This window comes from Anopheles stephensi, chromosome 2, assembly GCF_013141755.1.
Source record: "Anopheles stephensi strain Indian chromosome 2, UCI_ANSTEP_V1.0, whole genome shotgun sequence".
Taxonomy (NCBI): Eukaryota; Metazoa; Arthropoda; class Insecta; order Diptera; family Culicidae; genus Anopheles; species Anopheles stephensi.
The window spans coordinates 37,581,853-37,600,042 of record NC_050202.1 but is presented as its reverse complement, the minus strand read 5'-3'; the positions used below and the strand labels follow the sequence as shown (position 1 = coordinate 37,600,042).

Here is an 18,190-nt window from a genome sequence, read left to right as displayed (position 1 = left end):
AATGGAAGAAGAAACGATTGTCTCACAAATGACCTGACTTTCTTGTGCTCCGCGCAGGAACGGTATCCATGCCTTTCTACACGGTGTACGTGCTGATGGGCTACTGGGATTTGGGTCCACTATTGTGCGATCTTTGGCTGTCGGTCGATTATACCGTTTGTCTCGTGTCACAGTACACGGTTTTGCTGATAACCATCGATCGGTTCTGCTCGGTAAAAATAGCGGCCAAGTATAGGAGTTGGCGTACGAAAAATAAAGTCATCTGGATGGTCACGATCACCTGGATCATTCCGGCACTGCTCTTCTTCATATCGATCTTTGGCTGGGAACACTTCGTCGGCTATCGTGATCTACTGCCCGGGCAGTGTGCGGTACAGTTTCTAAAAGATCCCGTCTTCAACACGGCACTCATCATCGGATACTACTGGACCACGCTGGTGGTGCTGTTCGTGCTGTATGGCGGCATCTACAAGACTGCCTACGACATGCAGAAGAAAAGCGAGGCCAAACAACGGAAGATGCAGTCGATGGTGGCGCTTAGCAGTGCGATGACGGGCATGGCTAGCCGAACGGCGGGCATAGGCATTTCCAAAACGCAAAGCACCTTACTGTGCGCGGATAAACCGATCACATCCACCGCACCTTTGCTGCTGCAGCCAAAGCATGACGGAGCCCCCGGCAACGCCGTGTCATCGGCTGGCGAGGAAGCGTTACGAAAGTTTGCTGCCCAGATTCAACTTTCGGACACGACGAACTCAACAGCCGCGAATGTGTCGCTGCTGAAGAACGAAAAAAGCTTTAACGCGTCTTCGCATCCGTCGACGGCATTGTTCGACATGGCGTACGGGAACCTCGCCAACAGCAACAAATCGCATGGAACGGTTGATTTCAGCATGAAGGACGAAAAGGGCGAAGGCGACAAAAGTGAACGTTCCAGCAGTCCTGCGTTTGATTCGGACGAGGATCATCCGTTGGCTGCCACCAAACAGGAGCCGGATTCGTGTGCAAAAGCATTTAACAAACGATCTTCCGTTGCTGGTTTGTTGGTGGGGGCCGCATCCGCCACAGTGTTTTCCTCTCGCTACAAAGAGAGTGCTGCGGCAGTGACCACTGGCAATGCTCCGGTATCGTTGTCAGAGGATCGTGGTGCAGTATTGGCTGGCAAAAAAAATAATACCATGGTGTTGGAGCACAAGGCACTACCTAAAATCAGTGAAACAAGCAGTCCAGCAGGAGCAGCAGCACACGATAAAAAGCACGATGTAAGGAAGGACTCAAAGGACTTGGGGCATTCCTTCTCCCAAACTGTGCTCTCTACTGCAGTCGAACTACAGCCAAGGGCAAGCGAGACGAGTAGACCCATCGCATTCCAGCAGACTGTGGAGGATGCGTCATCTACCATTTTTACACCACCATGTGGATTTCAAACTCCTCTGACCGGTGACACACAGTCCGAGTCCGAAAGACCACAGAGTACGACCAGCATGGGCGACACTATGGGTACCTACGATCCGCTGATATGCATGGACAGCGCCGATCTTCGCTTTATGGACGAAAGCTCCGTCATGTTACCCTCGCCACAGTTCGAAAACGTTGCGTCGGATTCTTCAATTGCCTCATTCCTAGATGGTATCGAGCAGCAACACTCGCGATCCGCCGTCAGCCAGTACAACGGCCAGAGCATTGCCAATCCGACCCTTCTGCAGAAAGCACTCATAAGAGCAACTGCTCAATGCAAGCAGCCGGCACCGACGGTTCTCATGCGTTCTTCCTACTTCGCTAAGGGACCGACGTCGCCTCAGACGAATGACAGTGCCACCACTCAGCAGGGCTTTGTTTCGAAGGAAGATACCGTGTACAGTACCACCGTGACCGTCAGTACACAAAGTCCAGAAAAACCTACGACAGTGCTTAGTACCGCAAACGTCGGCTCGGATACGGGCGTACCTAGACCAAGCGCTATCGACCTCACCGGACATCGATGTCCTGCCACTGACGTGAAAGTGAATACCTCGGTCGAACTTACGGATGTGTCCGATTACTCGAAAGCGGTAGCGGAGGACGAACCGACACGGTCCGTGGGACAGACGAGCGTAGTGTGTTCGAACATGTCGGCGTCGGCTACCATCAACTTTAGCTCCCTCAACAAACCGACGCTGACCATCGAGCGCGATTCGTCCAGCAAGCGAGGTTTCATACAATCGATCGGCAAACGTTTGAAGCCGGGCATCAGGAAACCGAATGCCGATGGACCGCTCGGTGGCGTTTGTCGCCAAAAGTCCAAGTCCGAAAACCGGGCCCGGAAAGCGTTTCGAACGATCTCATTCATATTGGGCGCGTTCGTGGCTTGCTGGACACCGTACCACGTGCTGGCACTGGTGGTGGGATTCTGCTCAACTCCGCCCTGCGTGAACGAGCACCTGTTTATGTTTTCGTACTTCCTGTGCTACGCGAACAGTCCCATGAATCCGTTTTGCTATGCGCTTGCCAATCAACAGTTTAAAAAAACGTTTACCCGCATATTGCGTGGAGACTTGCACATGACATAAATTTAACATAACCGTTAGTAAAACAAACAAAAAAAACCACAAAACACAACTACAACTTCAATGTACTCGTCAATCAGTCACGTATACTTGTAAATGCATAGGACAATAATTAAGTAAAGTTTGTAATACTGGATGGTACAACACAACATATTCAAATGTATCTAACACAAGCAAACAGAACCCAGTATGGACGGACACCAGTTGTTGGGGAACCAGTTGTGCCAAAATTATTAAGCAAAAGATAGGCGACTTAGCGCGTATGAATAATCTAGAACATTTTGCCTCGCTTCGGCATTCATGCTGAAGTAGTTTGAGATGAGAATACTACTCAAAGCTAAAGACTAGATGAGCTGGGTGTAGTTGCTAAACACAACGTTCAACAAACGTTGCATTTCACCATTTAAAAGCATAACCAATATATTAAAATTAAACATTTTAACCACAGCACAGGTGGTATCAGACTAGGTTCGTACAGGTAGGCATCAGACAGGTGGTATGGGGCTAGGGAAGTACAGTGAAACCTTTCTATGACGCGTACCGGCAGAACTGCCAGCTAAGAGAGGTAGTCATCTTAAAGAACGAAACATAGGGAAAAGCGGACATCAAGGTAGGCTTGAATCGCGTCGTTGCTTAGTAATCCAATCCTACTATGGTGACTTAGCGCTTGGTCTAATGATGTTGCTCAGCAACTTGGTTGCTCGGCAACTTGGTTTCCAGTTTTGTTCTGTAAAAACCGACATGGATATAGGATTTTTTCATAGGACAGAACAATGCAAGCGACTCTTTACTATTACACCAGCAGCGCACGTAGAAGAGCGGCAGTAGGTATGAAAGCACGCAACCGATAAATCTTACATTTCGCTAGCAAAAAGTTGCTCGCAACCGCATTAGACCAAGAGACCTTTCTGTGGAGAAAATTTTATATGCAGCTTGGAGAATGCAAACTTAGACAGATTTCACTATATTCCTACCTATCAAAAGATTCCATTTCACAAGTTCCTTCCACGTGCGGTGCAAGGCATCTTGTGAAAATTAAGTAGACAAACCCCGAATGCTGACCAAGGTGACTCGCGTAGATGAGTTACTTTTAGCACGGAGGGACACCTAACACGGAAAATGCTTTCGGTGGTGAATTGCACGTTTACACAAATAACTTGGATATTGCGAACATTCCGAGCAATGGTTCGATTCGATCGTTCCGGGAGCGATTGGTGTAGTTCTAATTGTAATTGACAAATAAATTTTGTTTCCTTCTTGAGGCTTATCTTATGATAACTACCGTCAGACGATTCCGGCATGCGTGTGGTTTTATATGTTTTTTGTTGTTTTAAAATAGCGTACGCTTTCGGAATAGTAGAATCCAAGCATAGCTCTCGCAACCACACTATTTGTGCAACCGTGCTGGCAGCTTCGCACACCTTATCTAGTCTATAATAATAGAAATCTGCTTTTGATAAATGAATACTGGCGGACCCGTCAACATGCACATCAATCAACCCCCGTAACAAAGTAACGTAACAACTATACTTTAATATAGCAAATTAAATTAGACAAATGTTCGTAGTAGCGAGCGTAATGAAAAAAATGTAATGTAAATAATCTTATAGGAGTATACTGTTGCCTAAAACCGATTAACGATCTTTTCATATATATATATACATATCTATACATATACATACATATACATATATACATATATGACACATAAGCTATACCTACCTGTAAAGCAATGAAGGCGTAAGCCGTATTGAGAAGGAGCAATCTGTTATACATCCGTAACACTTAGTGCTTACCCCGTAATCCGTAAAGTTGTTTTAATAAGAACAGCGATTAAAGCGTGGTGATGTCAAGCCGGACAAGACCACGATGTCGCATAACGGCGGAACCATTTGTACCGCATTCCCCTGAGCAAACCAAGACTATTAATCGTTAGAAGTGCGTGGTAAAAGTCAAAGCAAATGTGGATGTGTAAAGAACAGTGCAGCTGATATTAGCTTAGGAATATTGGAGACAGGAGCAAACTAATAAAACCGAAACTTGTGCTATTTTTTTCGCGCTAGAGCCCCTGTGAAGAGCGTGGCATGAGTTTCATCATACTTAGCATAAGCATATTTTTATAAACGCTTACGATAACTTTAAAAAAAACACACACACGATAACTAACCAATAACATTAGCTTAGTGTAAGAGCTTAGATGTGTTTTCTCGAAGCGGAACCTATGAAGATTAATTGCTTTGGTTTAGGTATTTCACCAAAAAAACTCCTCAATTCCCATGCATGTATGAAACAGGACTATACAGGCAAATTAAAATGTTGTTGCAAATGATAAGCCTCAACATGTGAAAGCTATAGCGGAAGCAATGAACCAAACAGTATTACAATGCGAAAAGATCGGATGACGACAAACTGCGTGTCACAATAATAATTTCTTAGAGGAACCAGTTAACACATTCCTAGCCAAATTACCATTACCTTTAGCGACAGAGATGAGCATCGCGATTTTTAGCAACCATTTCCAGCAGCCGTTGTTTTGTGTTTTGCGTTCCCTACATGCTCCACTTTGGGTACCTGGGTGTGATGAACGATTGGTAGTATTGCTTTAATGAAATCCGTTTCACAAACCACCTAGTTCAAGGACCGTTGCTCTACAAACCTCACCAGCCGCGCGCATAAGATTAATGTTAAGATAAATGCTTGTTTTGGATATCCACCGACGTGTCATACATAATAAACTAAGACAATATGCCGAGACAGTTGTACACCAGACACTGCTAAGAGCAATTATTTATCGCGGAAAAATAGTGCAACCGTGTGAACGTGCGTTATTATGTGAATGGTAAGGTGTTTTTGGTGTAAAACAAGTTAATTGGGTTGAGATCAAATAAATTCTAAAACATAATCATTTTCCTTCCCGGATAAAAATGATGACCAAACTCCGGGAGATTGCTGAGAACTGCTTTGCATTCAACATCATAGTTCATCAGAACACTCACTCATTGGGAAGGTGACGGTAGCACCGATTGCCATCCGGACTGTTTCCCTGTAGGAATGGCTTAGTAATTTTAGCCAGCTATAATTAAGTCTAGTAATAAATAAATTTGTTCTCGAATAAATTAAAAATTATAGCTGCATCACCACCACAGTGTATTCTGCTCGATGTGAGCTATGTTTGTGCTATAGTTTATCTATCTTTCTATAATCTATAATGACCATAGCAACAGGTAATTTTGGTTTTTTATATGCCCGAAGGAACTATTGTTCTTTAACATAAACTCTTTATCATGAATAAAATGCACCCGTGATGGTTCCAAAAAACGCTATAGGCAATTTGGCTTAAATAGATTAAATCGGTTGTCACCAAACAATTACCTGCGGTTCAGCTATCAACTACCACAGTCTATACGATTAATCCATTTTTTCCATGGTGCTATAAATTCAATGGTAGTGCTATAACAAACAAAACCAATGGGTAATTTATGTGGGATCTTTTAAATCCCACAGTCTTATATATTGTACTAAAATCCAACACGATTTATTAAAATCTTCGATAGATGGCACTGTCAGCCGGTTGAATTCTATCCTATCTGTGAACAAATTGTACGTGGTAAATGTACAGAAATAACCCTCTAACAAATAGTGCGATTGTATTTTAAGCAAAATCAACACAAATCACACGAAACTAGCTACCAAAAAAGGTTATCCAGCGCCAATGCTGGATCGGGTTTTCGGAAGGAACTATGGGATTCTGATTTTGGCATCATTTTGCTTTTCCACGCCTTTGACAGTTCCCGAAAGTCAACGTGACGTTTTGCGTTAATGATTTTGCATACACACGCACACACGTACACACGTACACACTTGTTTCGTACCGTAAAACCACATGTGAAAGTAACCTTAATTGCCCCGTAAATGTCTGGTTTCTTTAACTTATTAACTTGCAAAAAGGGTGAATTATTCGTGACAATTCTGCTGGCAAGCCCATCGTAAGTGTTACCAATCGTTAGATCTGTAAGCCGATGCAAAACAGGACGAAAACTGCGTGTGTTAAAACTGCCTGGACCTCTGGTGCATAGCTTAGGAGCGAAATGGAAGGCCAAATTGCACAGCACAGCCTGACAGCTTCCATGTGGCATTAAATTAATGTAAATCCCGGAAGAATAGTGCAAAACTGAAGCCGACACAGCACTAGCAATCCAGTTACCGCAAATGAATTGCAATGACAAAAGTGAATCAAACAGTGACTGCGAACGAAAAGGGACGGGGTAGAATGATCGTAATTTTATAACCGCAATCTACGCGACGTGCTAAATCTCCTTACTCCAATTAGTTTTTGTCTTAATCTTAGAGCCTTAAGCACCAATTTGCTGTAACAAGAAAGAACGAGAGTAATGAATGAGAAGATATCCGCAGGCAAGGAAAGTGTTGCTTTAATTTATAAATTTTTGCCATACGAGATGAGACCATTTTTCACAAGTAAAGCAATATGAGTAAAAAGTTTGATAGTGTGCGAGAGATGTACCTGAATTGGCCTGGTTTGACAGCTCACCAATACCAATAGCCACGCGTGCAAGCGGTTGTGTAAACGATGTGACAGCAGCTACGAGATTACTGAAAAGTGGACTTGCTAGGGTGTACAACAAGAGAAAAAGAAGAAACTTAAAAGAAAAACCCCGTCAAGTACAACTTTACGTCATTTGTGCCACGAAAGACATTGTGTTAATTTATTGCTACCTAGAGTTAACTAATCTATTCTTCTGATTTTTATATATTTGTTATGTGTTTTCTTTTCGGCATGCATTGAACGCGACTGCTTTGGTTTGGTGATTGGTAATATGTAGTGCTTAAATCAGTCGTTCGCACAATAAAACTACACTTCCGTTGGCTCCAAACTCGTGCCCAGAATACGCCTTGCCTCAACGGAACAGCCACAGTTAATGATCATCAGCAAATCGCTGTTAAACAAAGGAAATCCGTAAACGTGTCGCGTGAAGGTATATATATATATACGTTCACAATCAGCACAGCGCACGCTTTGGTACGCCCGTGATTGAACAGTTTTTTAACTACAAAAGACCACAAACAGTCTAGCAACATCATGTCTTTCGACGAGACATCGGCGGATCGTAATGTGGAGATCTGGAAGATTAAAAAGCTTATTAAGAGCTTGGAAATGGCAAGGGGGTAAGTAACCATATGTCGGGTGGCAATTGCGAGCTGGCGGAGGATGGGTGTGGGGAATCGGTTATCTCTAAATGCGCCTTTTTCGTTGCAGCAATGGGACGAGTATGATTTCGTTAATCATACCTCCAAAGGATCAAATTAGTCGTGTAAGCAAGATGTTAGCCGACGAGTTTGGAACCGCATCAAACATCAAATCCCGCGTAAACCGTCTGTCCGTGCTCGGCGCTATTACGTCTGTTCAACACAGATTGAAACTTTACACCAAAGTGCCTCCTAATGGATTAGTGATTTATTGTGGTACGATCGTTACGGAGGAGGGCAAAGAGAAGAAGGTCAACATCGACTTCGAGCCGTTTAAACCAATCAATACCTCCCTTTATTTGTGTGACAACAAATTTCACACCGAAGCATTAACTGCACTTCTTGCCGATGACAATAAGTTTGGTTTTATAGTGATGGATGGTAACGGGGCTCTGTTCGGCACGCTCCAGGTACGTGTGCGCTGGTTGCACCTTCGCCACAGACAGGCTGTTTAACTTACCACGTTTTATTTCAACCCAACCAGGGGAACACGCGCGAGGTGCTGCACAAGTTCACCGTTGATCTACCGAAAAAGCACGGTCGTGGTGGTCAATCTGCATTGCGTTTTGCGCGATTGCGTATGGAGAAGCGCCACAACTATGTGCGGAAGGTAGCCGAGGTTGCCACGCAGCTGTTCATTACGAATGACAAACCCAACATTGCTGGCCTGATTCTGGCCGGTAGCGCTGACTTCAAGACGGAACTCAGTCAGTCCGACATGTTCGATCCGGTCGGTTGAATATTAGTATGTTGTCTGTCTGCAACTGGAAATAAGGGAATAATTTTTTTGGTTTCTACTTTCTTCATAACAGAGATTGCAATCGAAGGTCATCAAGCTGGTGGACGTTTCTTACGGCGGAGAGAACGGTTTTAATCAGGCAATCGAGCTGGCAGCTGAATCGTTACAGAACGTGAAATTCATTCAAGAGAAAAAGTTGATTGGTAGATACTTTGATGAAATATCGCAGGTAAGTTCGAGACCGTTCCTGGCCATGCACAGTGCACGAAGATTCAAGCTCTCTTCCCCCTTCACAGGATACTGGAAAATATTGTTTCGGCGTCGAAGATACTCTAAAGGCACTAGAGCTGGGATCGGTAGAAACTCTAATATGTTGGGAAAACCTGGATATTCAGCGTTACATATTAAAGAACCATGCGAGCGCTACGTCTACTACAGTATTACACTTAACGCCCGAGCAGGAAAAGGACAAATCTCATTTCACTGACAAGGAGGTAAGCATGACCCTGCAAAGCTGCCATTTTGCGCCCTTTTCCTAAAGTTCACTTGTTGTCGCTTTTAGAGTGGTGTCGAGATGGAATTGGTCGAATCGCAACCGCTGCTTGAATGGTTAGCTAACAATTACAAATGCTTCGGTGCAACGTTGGAAATTATAACGGATAAATCGCAGGAAGGTAGTCAATTTGTCCGTGGGTTCGGTGGAATCGGAGGTAAGTAGCGACAGTGTTACGCGAGCGAGTGAAGCAAGCCTGTTATTGCTAACTTATTGCTAAATAATTTTCTCTCCCCTTTTCTCTAACTGCTTTCATGCTCGGGGGTTACACTCCTATAACAATGGATTTCTGTAACAAATTGTTAACTAATCTTTCGCCATCCTCTAACAACAACAACAAAAAAAAATCACGTAGGAATCCTTCGCTACAAAGTCGATTTTCAATCCTTGCAAGCGGATGAACCGTTGGATGATGTTGATTTAGACGATTATTGAATTGCTTTCATGTGCAATAACACACACATGGTACACTTTTTTCTCATTCGGTGTGCATTAACCAATTAACAAACGAATGTTTTTTGTATGATTTTGTTTTTGCAAACGATTTCTTCGATTCCGCGTCTTTTTTTCTACGCGCAAAAGAAGGGCCGAGCAATTCGGTCATGTCGACAGTTTTACGTACATTCTTTCTACATATGTTGTGTGTGTGCCCTATAATATCAGTAGAAGAGAACTATTACTAGAATTAAATCTTGACTCAGTTTACGACCACTTGAACATTAAAAAAAAAAAACTGCCAACTGCATGTCTGAGAACATGTTTAGTGAATCTTGTAGAGCGTCAATATGTTTATTTCACGTTTGAGTGAGGATTTGAATAACATGTTTGCATTTGCTATTTCCAATTCATTGTATCGGTTCTCTTTAAATGGGGATGGTATTCTTCGTCTTTTGGCACTATAAACGCGAGTATGGGTTTAGGCTTAACGGATTTCCGGCTTCCTTCGGAAGACGATCACGGGTTAAATACGATAGCCTAGATCCAAAAACAACATACTTCGTACGATCGGATTGTTTTGTGTGAGCTTTACGTTGTTAGTTGAGTGTGCTTGTACGGTGCTAGCCTGAGCACAGCACAACCACTAAAAACCATCCAATGCGTTTATGCGCTTTTCCACCATTACAATATTTTTATACCTACTAACAATGATCTCCTCATTCTCACTCGTTCCTTCAGCAAAGGTAATTTTAATGATGTTCACCAAAGTAAAACCCTTTTTTTTATAATGGTTGTGTGTGTGTGCGGTTATTATGTCATTATTGTTTTGTGCAGTTTTATCAAAATCTTTACTAAGGACCTACACCACCAAGGTTTGCAAAGCGTTACGCAAACGTGGTCCAAAGAGGTCGCAGGTTCTTTTTGTGTTTGATAGGCATTATTTAAATTTTATGCTTAATTTTGTTTGAATTGTACACATAGGTTTTGTTTACAATTTATGCCTCGGCGACAAAGACAGGAACTTTTTCTTTTCAATTGATTTATCATTTATTGCGCAGTGAGGTTGTCTCGGAGTATTTTTTTTCTTTCTTTCTATATTTTACCCTTCATTCAATGTGTGCATGGGAGTGCGTTATCATCATACTTTTTAATTATAATTTGTAGTATTGTCCCTTTCTTGTGTTTTGTCTCTTTCCATTGAGTGCAAATGGAATCCAATCCTTATCCGTAAAGGTAGTACGCAACATCTAAACACTCCCTACCTCTGTTACAGGAATACTGCGCTATAAGGTAGACTTTCAAAGCATGCAGCTGGATGAGTTGGATAATGATTGTTTCGATCTGGAGGACTACTAAACCATCATTAGGCTGGCGCTGCATAATTGAGCAATGATGCATAGAGGAAGAAGGAGGTAATCAATGATTTGCACCTCTTACTATCGATCTTAAAAACTAAATAATATATAAAGCAAAACGTAAGCGCGAAAAATTTCATGTTCTAAATTGAAAGGTATAAAAGCCACCGGCACATAAGTAAAACCGTATGCCCAAGACGTGAGCAGTGGACAAAACATTAATAAAAGTAACAATAAGCAACAAGTATGCAGAATAATATGGGTATGAGCTGCTGTTTCCCACTTTTTTTTTGTTACATATTTTGTTATTTGTCATTTTCATTGATCGTTTTGCCAATAGTACCAATAGAGATCGTTGAGAAAATGTGTAACTTTCGTTGCGAGCACAGCAGCAGTACGGTCAGGTCGTCCTTTATGAATAAAAAAGCTAATAACCTTCAAACAAGAACGCCATCTGATATCTCCACCCTATTTTATGTTTTCACGATGGCTAAGTCATGACCGACCAGCTAAGTCATGTCCGCTATATTACCGGTTTACTTTGAAGTATGTGGATGTATCGATACAGTGGCTCCCATCTAAAACGAGACACTTTAAAATAGGGCCAATGGGCGCGTAACACATTTTCCAAATTTCCGAACGAGTAACACGGTTAGCAAGACGATATGTTTTTTTTTTGTGCCCCTTTGTTAATTGCAAGAATAGTTCTTGAATACAGAGTCCTTGGCGTAGGTTACATTTCGAGGCATCCCATTTTAGATGGGAGCAGCTGTATACAATGGCTAGATTTAGTGTCTATCAAAACTCAAAATTGTTCATTTGAATGACGGAAAAATAAAAACGCTACCCTTCAACTGGTTTACCCTGGATGTTATTTGTAAATGCGATTTTTATGTCTGTATTATTTATGTTAGACCTGGAAGATCGGCCACAACACGCTTATTTCCAGATTCTAATGTAAAGTGTGCCTCACAGCGCACTACCGAACTCGATGGGCTGGCCTGATCAACTCCCTTGGTGTTATTGCAACGATCGTACCTGGTCGGTCGTTCCTACGCAGTAAGGCTGGGCTCTTGCATTTCAACGTTGCTCCGTACATGATCCGGTGTTCCTCAGGGTAGGTGTTTTGGGTCACTGCTTTTCGTGCACTACGTCAACGACCTGTCGATGGTGCTTCCTGATGGCAACTTTCTATTATACGCCGACAGTGTAAAAAATTTCCAGGAAATCCGTACGCCAGAGGACCATCTACCTCTACAAGCCTCACTGTGTGAGTTCGACTCCTGGTGCTAGCGAAAGGCCCTGTGTCTATGCTAAGACAAATGCCTCACCATCACCTTTAGCCAATCAAGAGCCCCTTTTCTCTTCAGCTACGAATTAAACGGACAAATCATCGTGTGAAAGGACTGCGTTAAAGATTTAAGCGTGCAGCAGGATCATGTCGTGGCTAGGTGTAACTAATTGCTTGGATTGGTTACAAACATGACGCGGGAGTTCCGTGACCCCCTCAGTACCAAGTTTTTATACTTCTCCCTGGTTCGATGTTCGGAGTCCCGGAGCTCGTTTAAATCGGCAATGTTTGCGGTAGACACTGATGCGAGTAAACGTTCTGAGACAAAACTTGTCAACAATCCCCAATACCACTCACGATCTAGCGCCGTCGTCTGCCAATCCATTATCCCGGGTGATCTGGTGGACGCATCAATTTTTTTTTCGTTTATTTATAGATGCTTTAGGTCTTTGAGATCTCATTCGCCTCTTTCCTGTCTATTGTTGCACATGTGTGGTAAAAACTATAGTGAGTATGGCTTAGCTATTGCTTAACTATTATTCTTAGTGTAATATGGAAACTATTGTGCTATAAATTTATAGTTCTCGGTACAGGTTGCTGATGTGTAAAAATCGGATGAGGCGGTTCTGCTGTTGCTTGTCGGGAGATAGTATGATGGCTAGGTCGGTATCTAGTTGGCAGGTAGTTCGGTGTGTAGTGTATCCATGGCAATCGGTAAGGATGTGGCGGACGGTAATGTCGACACCGCAGAAGCTGCAAAGTGGAGGACTGGATCTGTCGAGAAGGTAGGAGTGGGTCAGGCGGGTGTGACCAATGCGAAGTCGGGAAAGGACTCGTTGGATGTGGCTGGAATCGGGATCGTCCCAGGGTGCGGTGTTGTGCTTGATGGAGCGGAGTTTTGCGGAGAGGTCTAGGTTGTGCCAGGTGGTGTTCCAGTGTTGAGCGACTATTGCGTTAGTGAAGCGGATGGCGTCACGGCGCGAAAGAGAGCTGTGCGGTTCGGCCGGACGGAGCCGACCTTCGTTGGCAAGACGGTCGGCTTTCTCGTTTCCGTCGATTCCGGAATGACCCGGAATCCAACAGAGGGCTATTTCAGGAGATGGAAGGATGTCATCTAGGAGCTGAATGTGTGCGTCGTTTGAGGAACCGTGTTGAAGGGCTGCCAGAACACTAGCGCTGTCGGTGAAGATGACGTTCGGAATGTCGGTCCGAAGTCCTTCGTCGGCGGCAAGACGGATGGCTATTGCTTCGGCTGAAACGATAGAAAGCTTGATGGCGCAGTTGTTGAGGCTGGAATGGATCCCACAGCCGGCTGACTCCCGATTAACGGAGCCGTCTGTGTAGATGTGGTGATGGTGGTGGTATTTGGTCCGGATCATGTGCGTAAAGGTGGTATTGGCGATGTGGCTGCTTTTTCCGGTTCCCCGGAGAGTTTGTTTCAGTTCCCAGTCTATGGCAGGAGTTGTATGGTACCAGGGACGTGTTCCCCGGCGGCTGGATTGGATGATCGGAGGAAGCTGGTGGTTGGTGAGTTGTTGCAGGTCGGAGTTAGCTCTGATAATGAGGGCAGTTGCCGCGATTCCTTTCTCAAGGATCCGAGCTGCAGCTGCCACGAGTCTGTTGGTGATGATATGCTGAAATGGAAGAAAACCGCTTTCGCGGAGGAGGGAAACAATCGGGCTGGTGACAAAAGCACCAGTGGCGTAGCGGCTGGCTGTGTGGTAGACGGGTGCTACTCTCTTCTCGAAGGTTGCTCGCTCGCGGGAAACAATCTCGATGCCGTAGAGTAGTTTGGGTAGGAGCCAGGCGTTGATGATGCGGTTCAGGGTTGGGCGGAAGGCCCGAGCTTTGCCGGTTCCAAGCATCTGGAATAAGTTCAATAAGCTCTATCTCATATTAGACCTACCACTCCTCCTCTGTTCATCTGGACGGCCTAAAAGGACTTTACAGGCAGAGTCGTCGGGTGCCATTTTCATGACAAGGCCAGAATATAATTCGCTGCACGGTGGTGAGATCGCACCGTACAGCACGAATGATGAGCTCGGCATTGTAGCGGCTCCTCCATTGTAAACCTACGGGACCAAAAATCCTCCTGAGTATCTTTCTCTCGAACGTGGCTAAAAAATGAATGTTCTTTGCAGTCCAAGCTTCGATTCGCCAGGCTGTAGTATGACCGGTAGGCAGCCAGCAATCCTGCACATAGCCCCAGATAGGTGAAATTTAAGACGATAGCAAGCTCAATATTTCTGTAAATTTATACAATTCAAGTGTAATTACAGTGACATAGTTTCGATTGCCTTGCCCCCGCTAAAAGAAACCCGCTCATAACTATACATGTTAAAGATACTACAACCTTCAGGAGGTTGCAAATAAAAATGAATAACATATAAGATCATTGTAATCTAAGATTTTAGACGGTCATTCCAATTTGATGGATAGAAACAACCTGTTCGTGGCACGCTGTCACTGTTACCACTTGTCAGGAACACATTTTCTTCATGCTTCTGTTTTTTTTCTTGAATCCACTCGTAGTTGAGCACGACAGAAAAATGTTATATTCCTCCCCACCTCAAGTCGAGTTCCTTCTTGGTAGAGATCATCTTGAACACATGTTCATACATCTTTTTTATCATGTGCATCTTTAGCACATTTTCTTATTGCACGCACGAATCCGATTCACCCGAATCTTAACCATAAGAGCAGCGATAACCCTCGAAACTCGAGCTGAGCTCAGACGACCTGTGGCCACTTTCGCCTTTCCCGTCTTTTCTCGGCCTACATCCCTTTTTGGCGATCCACCGGGACGCTCCCCCGACGATTGAAATGTCTTTTTGCGACATTTGCACGTGGGACAAATCACGAATACGCTGCCACTTCGTCATGGCATTCCTGAAGCGCTAACCATCTGCCGATCGTCACCCAGCTCGTCAGATAAGATGTCTTGGACCGCAAAACATAGCGATTTTGGGAATGGAACCGCTTCTTGGCGCATTCTATACCCTGTCCATCCTGCGAGCTCGTCCCGGGTGAGACGGCGGCACGTTTGGCTCCTTGAAGCTTCATTTTTTCCGCGACGTTAAAGACAGCTTTGACGCTGTGTAATGGGAAGCGATTCAGTTCTATCTAAATGAAAAGTGTGCCTGAATAACAAACTGTTAACTATTATTGTCAATATGTTGATTAAAACACATTGAATAACTTTTTTTATCGCTGAAGCACTTGTTAAACAAGAAGTGATTTTAACGCAAAAATCGTTTCTCGTTCAATGGAGCTTTATCTTGTTTGCCGTGCACATCGAGCAAATGTTTACAGTACGTGCCAATGGTATGGATCGTTTATAAAAGGTCTTCGTACTTCTGCAACGTACTTCTGTCGCGAAAAGTATTTCCGCCTCTCCACAAAGCTCGAAACCAGAAAAAAAACAGTTACAGTTGCACTTGCTTAGTATTGTTTCTCTAGCTTCCTTACAACACAATGATGAATGCTACGTGTAAAGTGTTGTTTGCTGTGTTAGTTATCACAATTTTTGCCACTCGTGAAGGTAAAGTTCATGTTGCTAGTTCCGAAAGCTCATTAATGTATCGAATCAAATAATGTGTTTTAAATTCTATTTTATCCACACAGTATCTTCCATCGTCGGTGGTCACACCTCCCTACCCGGTACCGCTCCGTACATTGTTGCGCTCAGAACATCCACCACATCGGCATTTGTCTGTGCTGGCGTGTTAGTGAAAGCGTCCTGGGTCCTTACCACGGCACAGTGCGTAACCGACAAGACAGCTGCAGATTTAACAGTTCTACTCGGTTCCCATCGTTTGCTTACCAACAAGAAGGCGAACACCGTGAGCAAAATTCAAGTACATCCCTCGTACACTGTGGCGAACGGTGCGAACAATGTAGCCCTGTTACAACTGTATGAGCCAGCTACACTGTCGACGAGAGTTACAACAATCGATTTGAACGATCAGTCGATTGCTTCCGACCTGAGTGTCACATTTTACGGCTGGGGAACGCTAGCATACGGTAGCCCTGGGTATTCGAACACGTTACAGACGCTTTACCGGCGCACGCTTTCCTTGAGTGACTGTCGCACGCGCAGCGGGTTATCGAGTCTTGCGGCCGGAAATATATGCGCTATCAGTCAAGTGGGCCAATCGGCCTGTACGGTAAGTCCAAACTCGATTGGAAAATGAACCATTGGAAACAATTTGTATATATGTTTTTTTTTTTTTGCTACCGATTTCCAGTACGACGAGGGTGGTCCTTTGGTACGGTCCGATACATTGAAGCTTGTGGGACTTTTCTTCTACGGTACCCAATGCAGTGGTCTTTTGCCTGATGTGTTCGTAGATGTGTATAGCCACAAAACATGGATTGATCAAACTGCTGTATGAGTGTTATGATGCTGCTATTTTGAGACGCACACACAATAAAATACAGCTCATGTAAAACAATTTATTTGTCTTACGCACAATTTTAGTGACGGTTCGAATCAGCCAGAAATCATGTAACAAAAAAACATTGGAAAATATTGTCCATTATTCTCCGATTATTCATGTAATGGAATGTCTTACTCGAAGAGAAATGCAATTAAACAGTTTATCTTATCAGGTGGGCAGGTCACGTCATGAGAATGACACCGGACGACCCAGCCCGTAAAGTCCTTTTAGGCCGTCCACACGGACAGAGGAGGCGTGGTAGGCCCAAATTGATAACGGGATAACGGATTGGCAGACGACGGCGCTAAACCGTGAGCGGTATCGTTGCAGCAGGCCAAGACCGCAAAGCGGTTGTAGCGCCTGATAAGTAAGTAAGTAATCTTATCAGGTGTAAAGATCTGCTCGATCACGCCTTCCTTCATAATCAACCTAGGTTTACAGTGTACGGATTGACCGTGCTTTGGCTAAACTTGTAAAAGCTTTTGACTTTCAGATTCAGCGTTTTTTTTTCCTTATCAAACAAACCATCTAACTTGGCTGTACAGTTCAGTCCGGCTTAGCCTTGGTGTAGAATGACAGCAATCACAAATGCTTAACCTTGCTTGTTGTGGGAAAGGCAAGCTTTGTAGTGCCAAAGAAGAAGGAGGATTTATCTTAAACTTATTCTTCTAGGCCTGCTCAGGATATATAAGACATGACATGAGTCGCCCGGTCGGTTCCAGGATACTCGGTCCATGGCTGCATCCGATCTCCGACAGTTAAGACTTCGTTTACTGGAACGAGCCTACTGTGCTCCTCTACACTTCGTCGCTGACGAGCACCTTCCTGGTGGGACAGCATCCTCATCAAGTACCCCAGTCATCGAATCCTTCCGGCCAAATAGCTCAGCAGCTAGCTCATGATTCAGTCTCTCTCTCCACAAAAAAATGGCGCCAAGACTCATGCCCGTAGATGACTACTGGGCGTATCAGTGTACGACATAAATCGTGCATTTTGTGTGTTGTTGGTGTCTTCTGGATCGCAGGAGTGTGTGGAACCCATAACAAACACGCGATGATGCGACAGCAGCACGGGTCTTACCTCGGCTGGACCAGAATCAAATCCCATCCGGACCGTCCCTCCGTAGTAAGGACTGAGTTTCCCACTACGCGTGGTATCAATAGGTCTAGTAAGCCAGAAATGGAAGGCATGACAAAGAAGGGTCGTTAAGCCAAGAAAAAGAAGAAGTTAGCTAGCACGATTCCCCCGAACAATGCCATGCACCTTCGGATTTGGCTGCTTACGTTGTTATCAGAAGATGACATGCGCTTCGCTTGTCAGTCGAGTGTGTGCATCGCACAGCGCCCTAGATGTCCGGCCGATGATGTCAATGCCGTCCGCGAGAACAAAGAAATTTGAAAGATCGTATAAAAGTCCTGCCCCGGATGTCGAAGCCCGCGCTTCGCATGACACTTTCAAAAGTAATGTTGAACAGCAAATCTTTCTCATTTTAAAAAGTTAAATAAATCAAACTGTATGCGTGATAATGTTTGGTTGCCTAGACTTAGCGCTTCGTGGCGTGTGT

At 44.2% G+C, this 18,190-nt stretch overlaps 3 protein-coding genes across 7 annotated transcripts in view; all 3 read left to right on the top strand.

Annotated features, from left to right (window-relative positions):
• The window catches only part of LOC118517709, a 28,390-nt gene extending 22,942 nt beyond the window's left edge, over positions 1-5,448 (top strand). For all 3 annotated transcript variants that reach the window (XM_036064155.1, XM_036064153.1, XM_036064154.1), the window contains exon 4: positions 58-5,448. In XM_036064155.1, the coding sequence (XP_035920048.1) occupies positions 58-2,549 (2,492 nt within the window). In that variant the 3' untranslated portion in view covers positions 2,550-5,448. The remainder of the gene's footprint in view (positions 1-57) is intronic.
• Positions 5,449-6,361: 913 nt separating this feature from the next.
• Positions 6,362-11,765, top strand: LOC118517708 (eukaryotic peptide chain release factor subunit 1). Of its 3 annotated transcripts, XR_004908343.1 has the most exons (9): positions 6,362-6,532; positions 7,388-7,730; positions 7,822-8,221; positions 8,296-8,541; positions 8,624-8,779; positions 8,847-9,044; positions 9,113-9,260; positions 9,459-10,284; positions 10,815-11,765. XR_004908343.1 is itself a non-coding variant. In XM_036064151.1 (8 exons), the coding sequence occupies exons 2-8, from the start codon at positions 7,645-7,647 to the stop codon at positions 10,895-10,897; spliced, it is 1,317 nt and encodes a 438-aa protein (XP_035920044.1). In that variant the 5' UTR covers positions 6,364-6,532; positions 7,388-7,644; the 3' UTR covers positions 10,898-11,765. The 3 variants fall into 3 exon arrangements, 2 of the variants coding, with proteins under 2 accessions (XP_035920044.1, XP_035920045.1); XM_036064151.1 differs by lacking the exon at positions 9,459-10,284 and having other exon boundaries at positions 6,364-6,532; XM_036064152.1 differs by lacking the exons at positions 6,362-6,532; positions 9,459-10,284 and adding an exon at positions 7,088-7,226.
• A 3,766-nt stretch (positions 11,766-15,531) lies between these two features.
• On the top strand, positions 15,532-16,643 carry LOC118517707 (chymotrypsin-1-like). The gene is made up of 3 exons (XM_036064150.1): positions 15,532-15,728; positions 15,812-16,353; positions 16,435-16,643. Exons 1-3 carry the CDS (start codon positions 15,662-15,664, stop codon positions 16,579-16,581), a joined length of 756 nt encoding a protein of 251 aa, XP_035920043.1. The 5' UTR covers positions 15,532-15,661; the 3' UTR covers positions 16,582-16,643.
• The last annotated feature ends 1,547 nt before the right edge of the window (positions 16,644-18,190 follow it).

Excerpts from the sequence above, each read along its gene's own strand:
- LOC118517708 (XM_036064151.1), top strand. The coding sequence starts at position 7,645 with ATGTCTTTCGACGAGACATCGGCGGATCGTAATGTGGAGATCTGGAAG. Across the intron at positions 8,222-8,295 it reads CTCTGTTCGGCACGCTCCAG|GGGAACACGCGCGAGGTGCT; the intron begins GTACGTGTGCGC and ends CAACCCAACCAG. Across the intron at positions 8,780-8,846 it reads ACTTTGATGAAATATCGCAG|GATACTGGAAAATATTGTTT; the intron begins GTAAGTTCGAGA and ends CCCCCTTCACAG.
- LOC118517707 (XM_036064150.1), top strand. The coding sequence starts at position 15,662 with ATGATGAATGCTACGTGTAAAGTGTTGTTTGCTGTGTTAGTTATCACA. Across the intron at positions 15,729-15,811 it reads AATTTTTGCCACTCGTGAAG|TATCTTCCATCGTCGGTGGT; the intron begins GTAAAGTTCATG and ends TTATCCACACAG. Across the intron at positions 16,354-16,434 it reads TGGGCCAATCGGCCTGTACG|TACGACGAGGGTGGTCCTTT; the intron begins GTAAGTCCAAAC and ends ACCGATTTCCAG.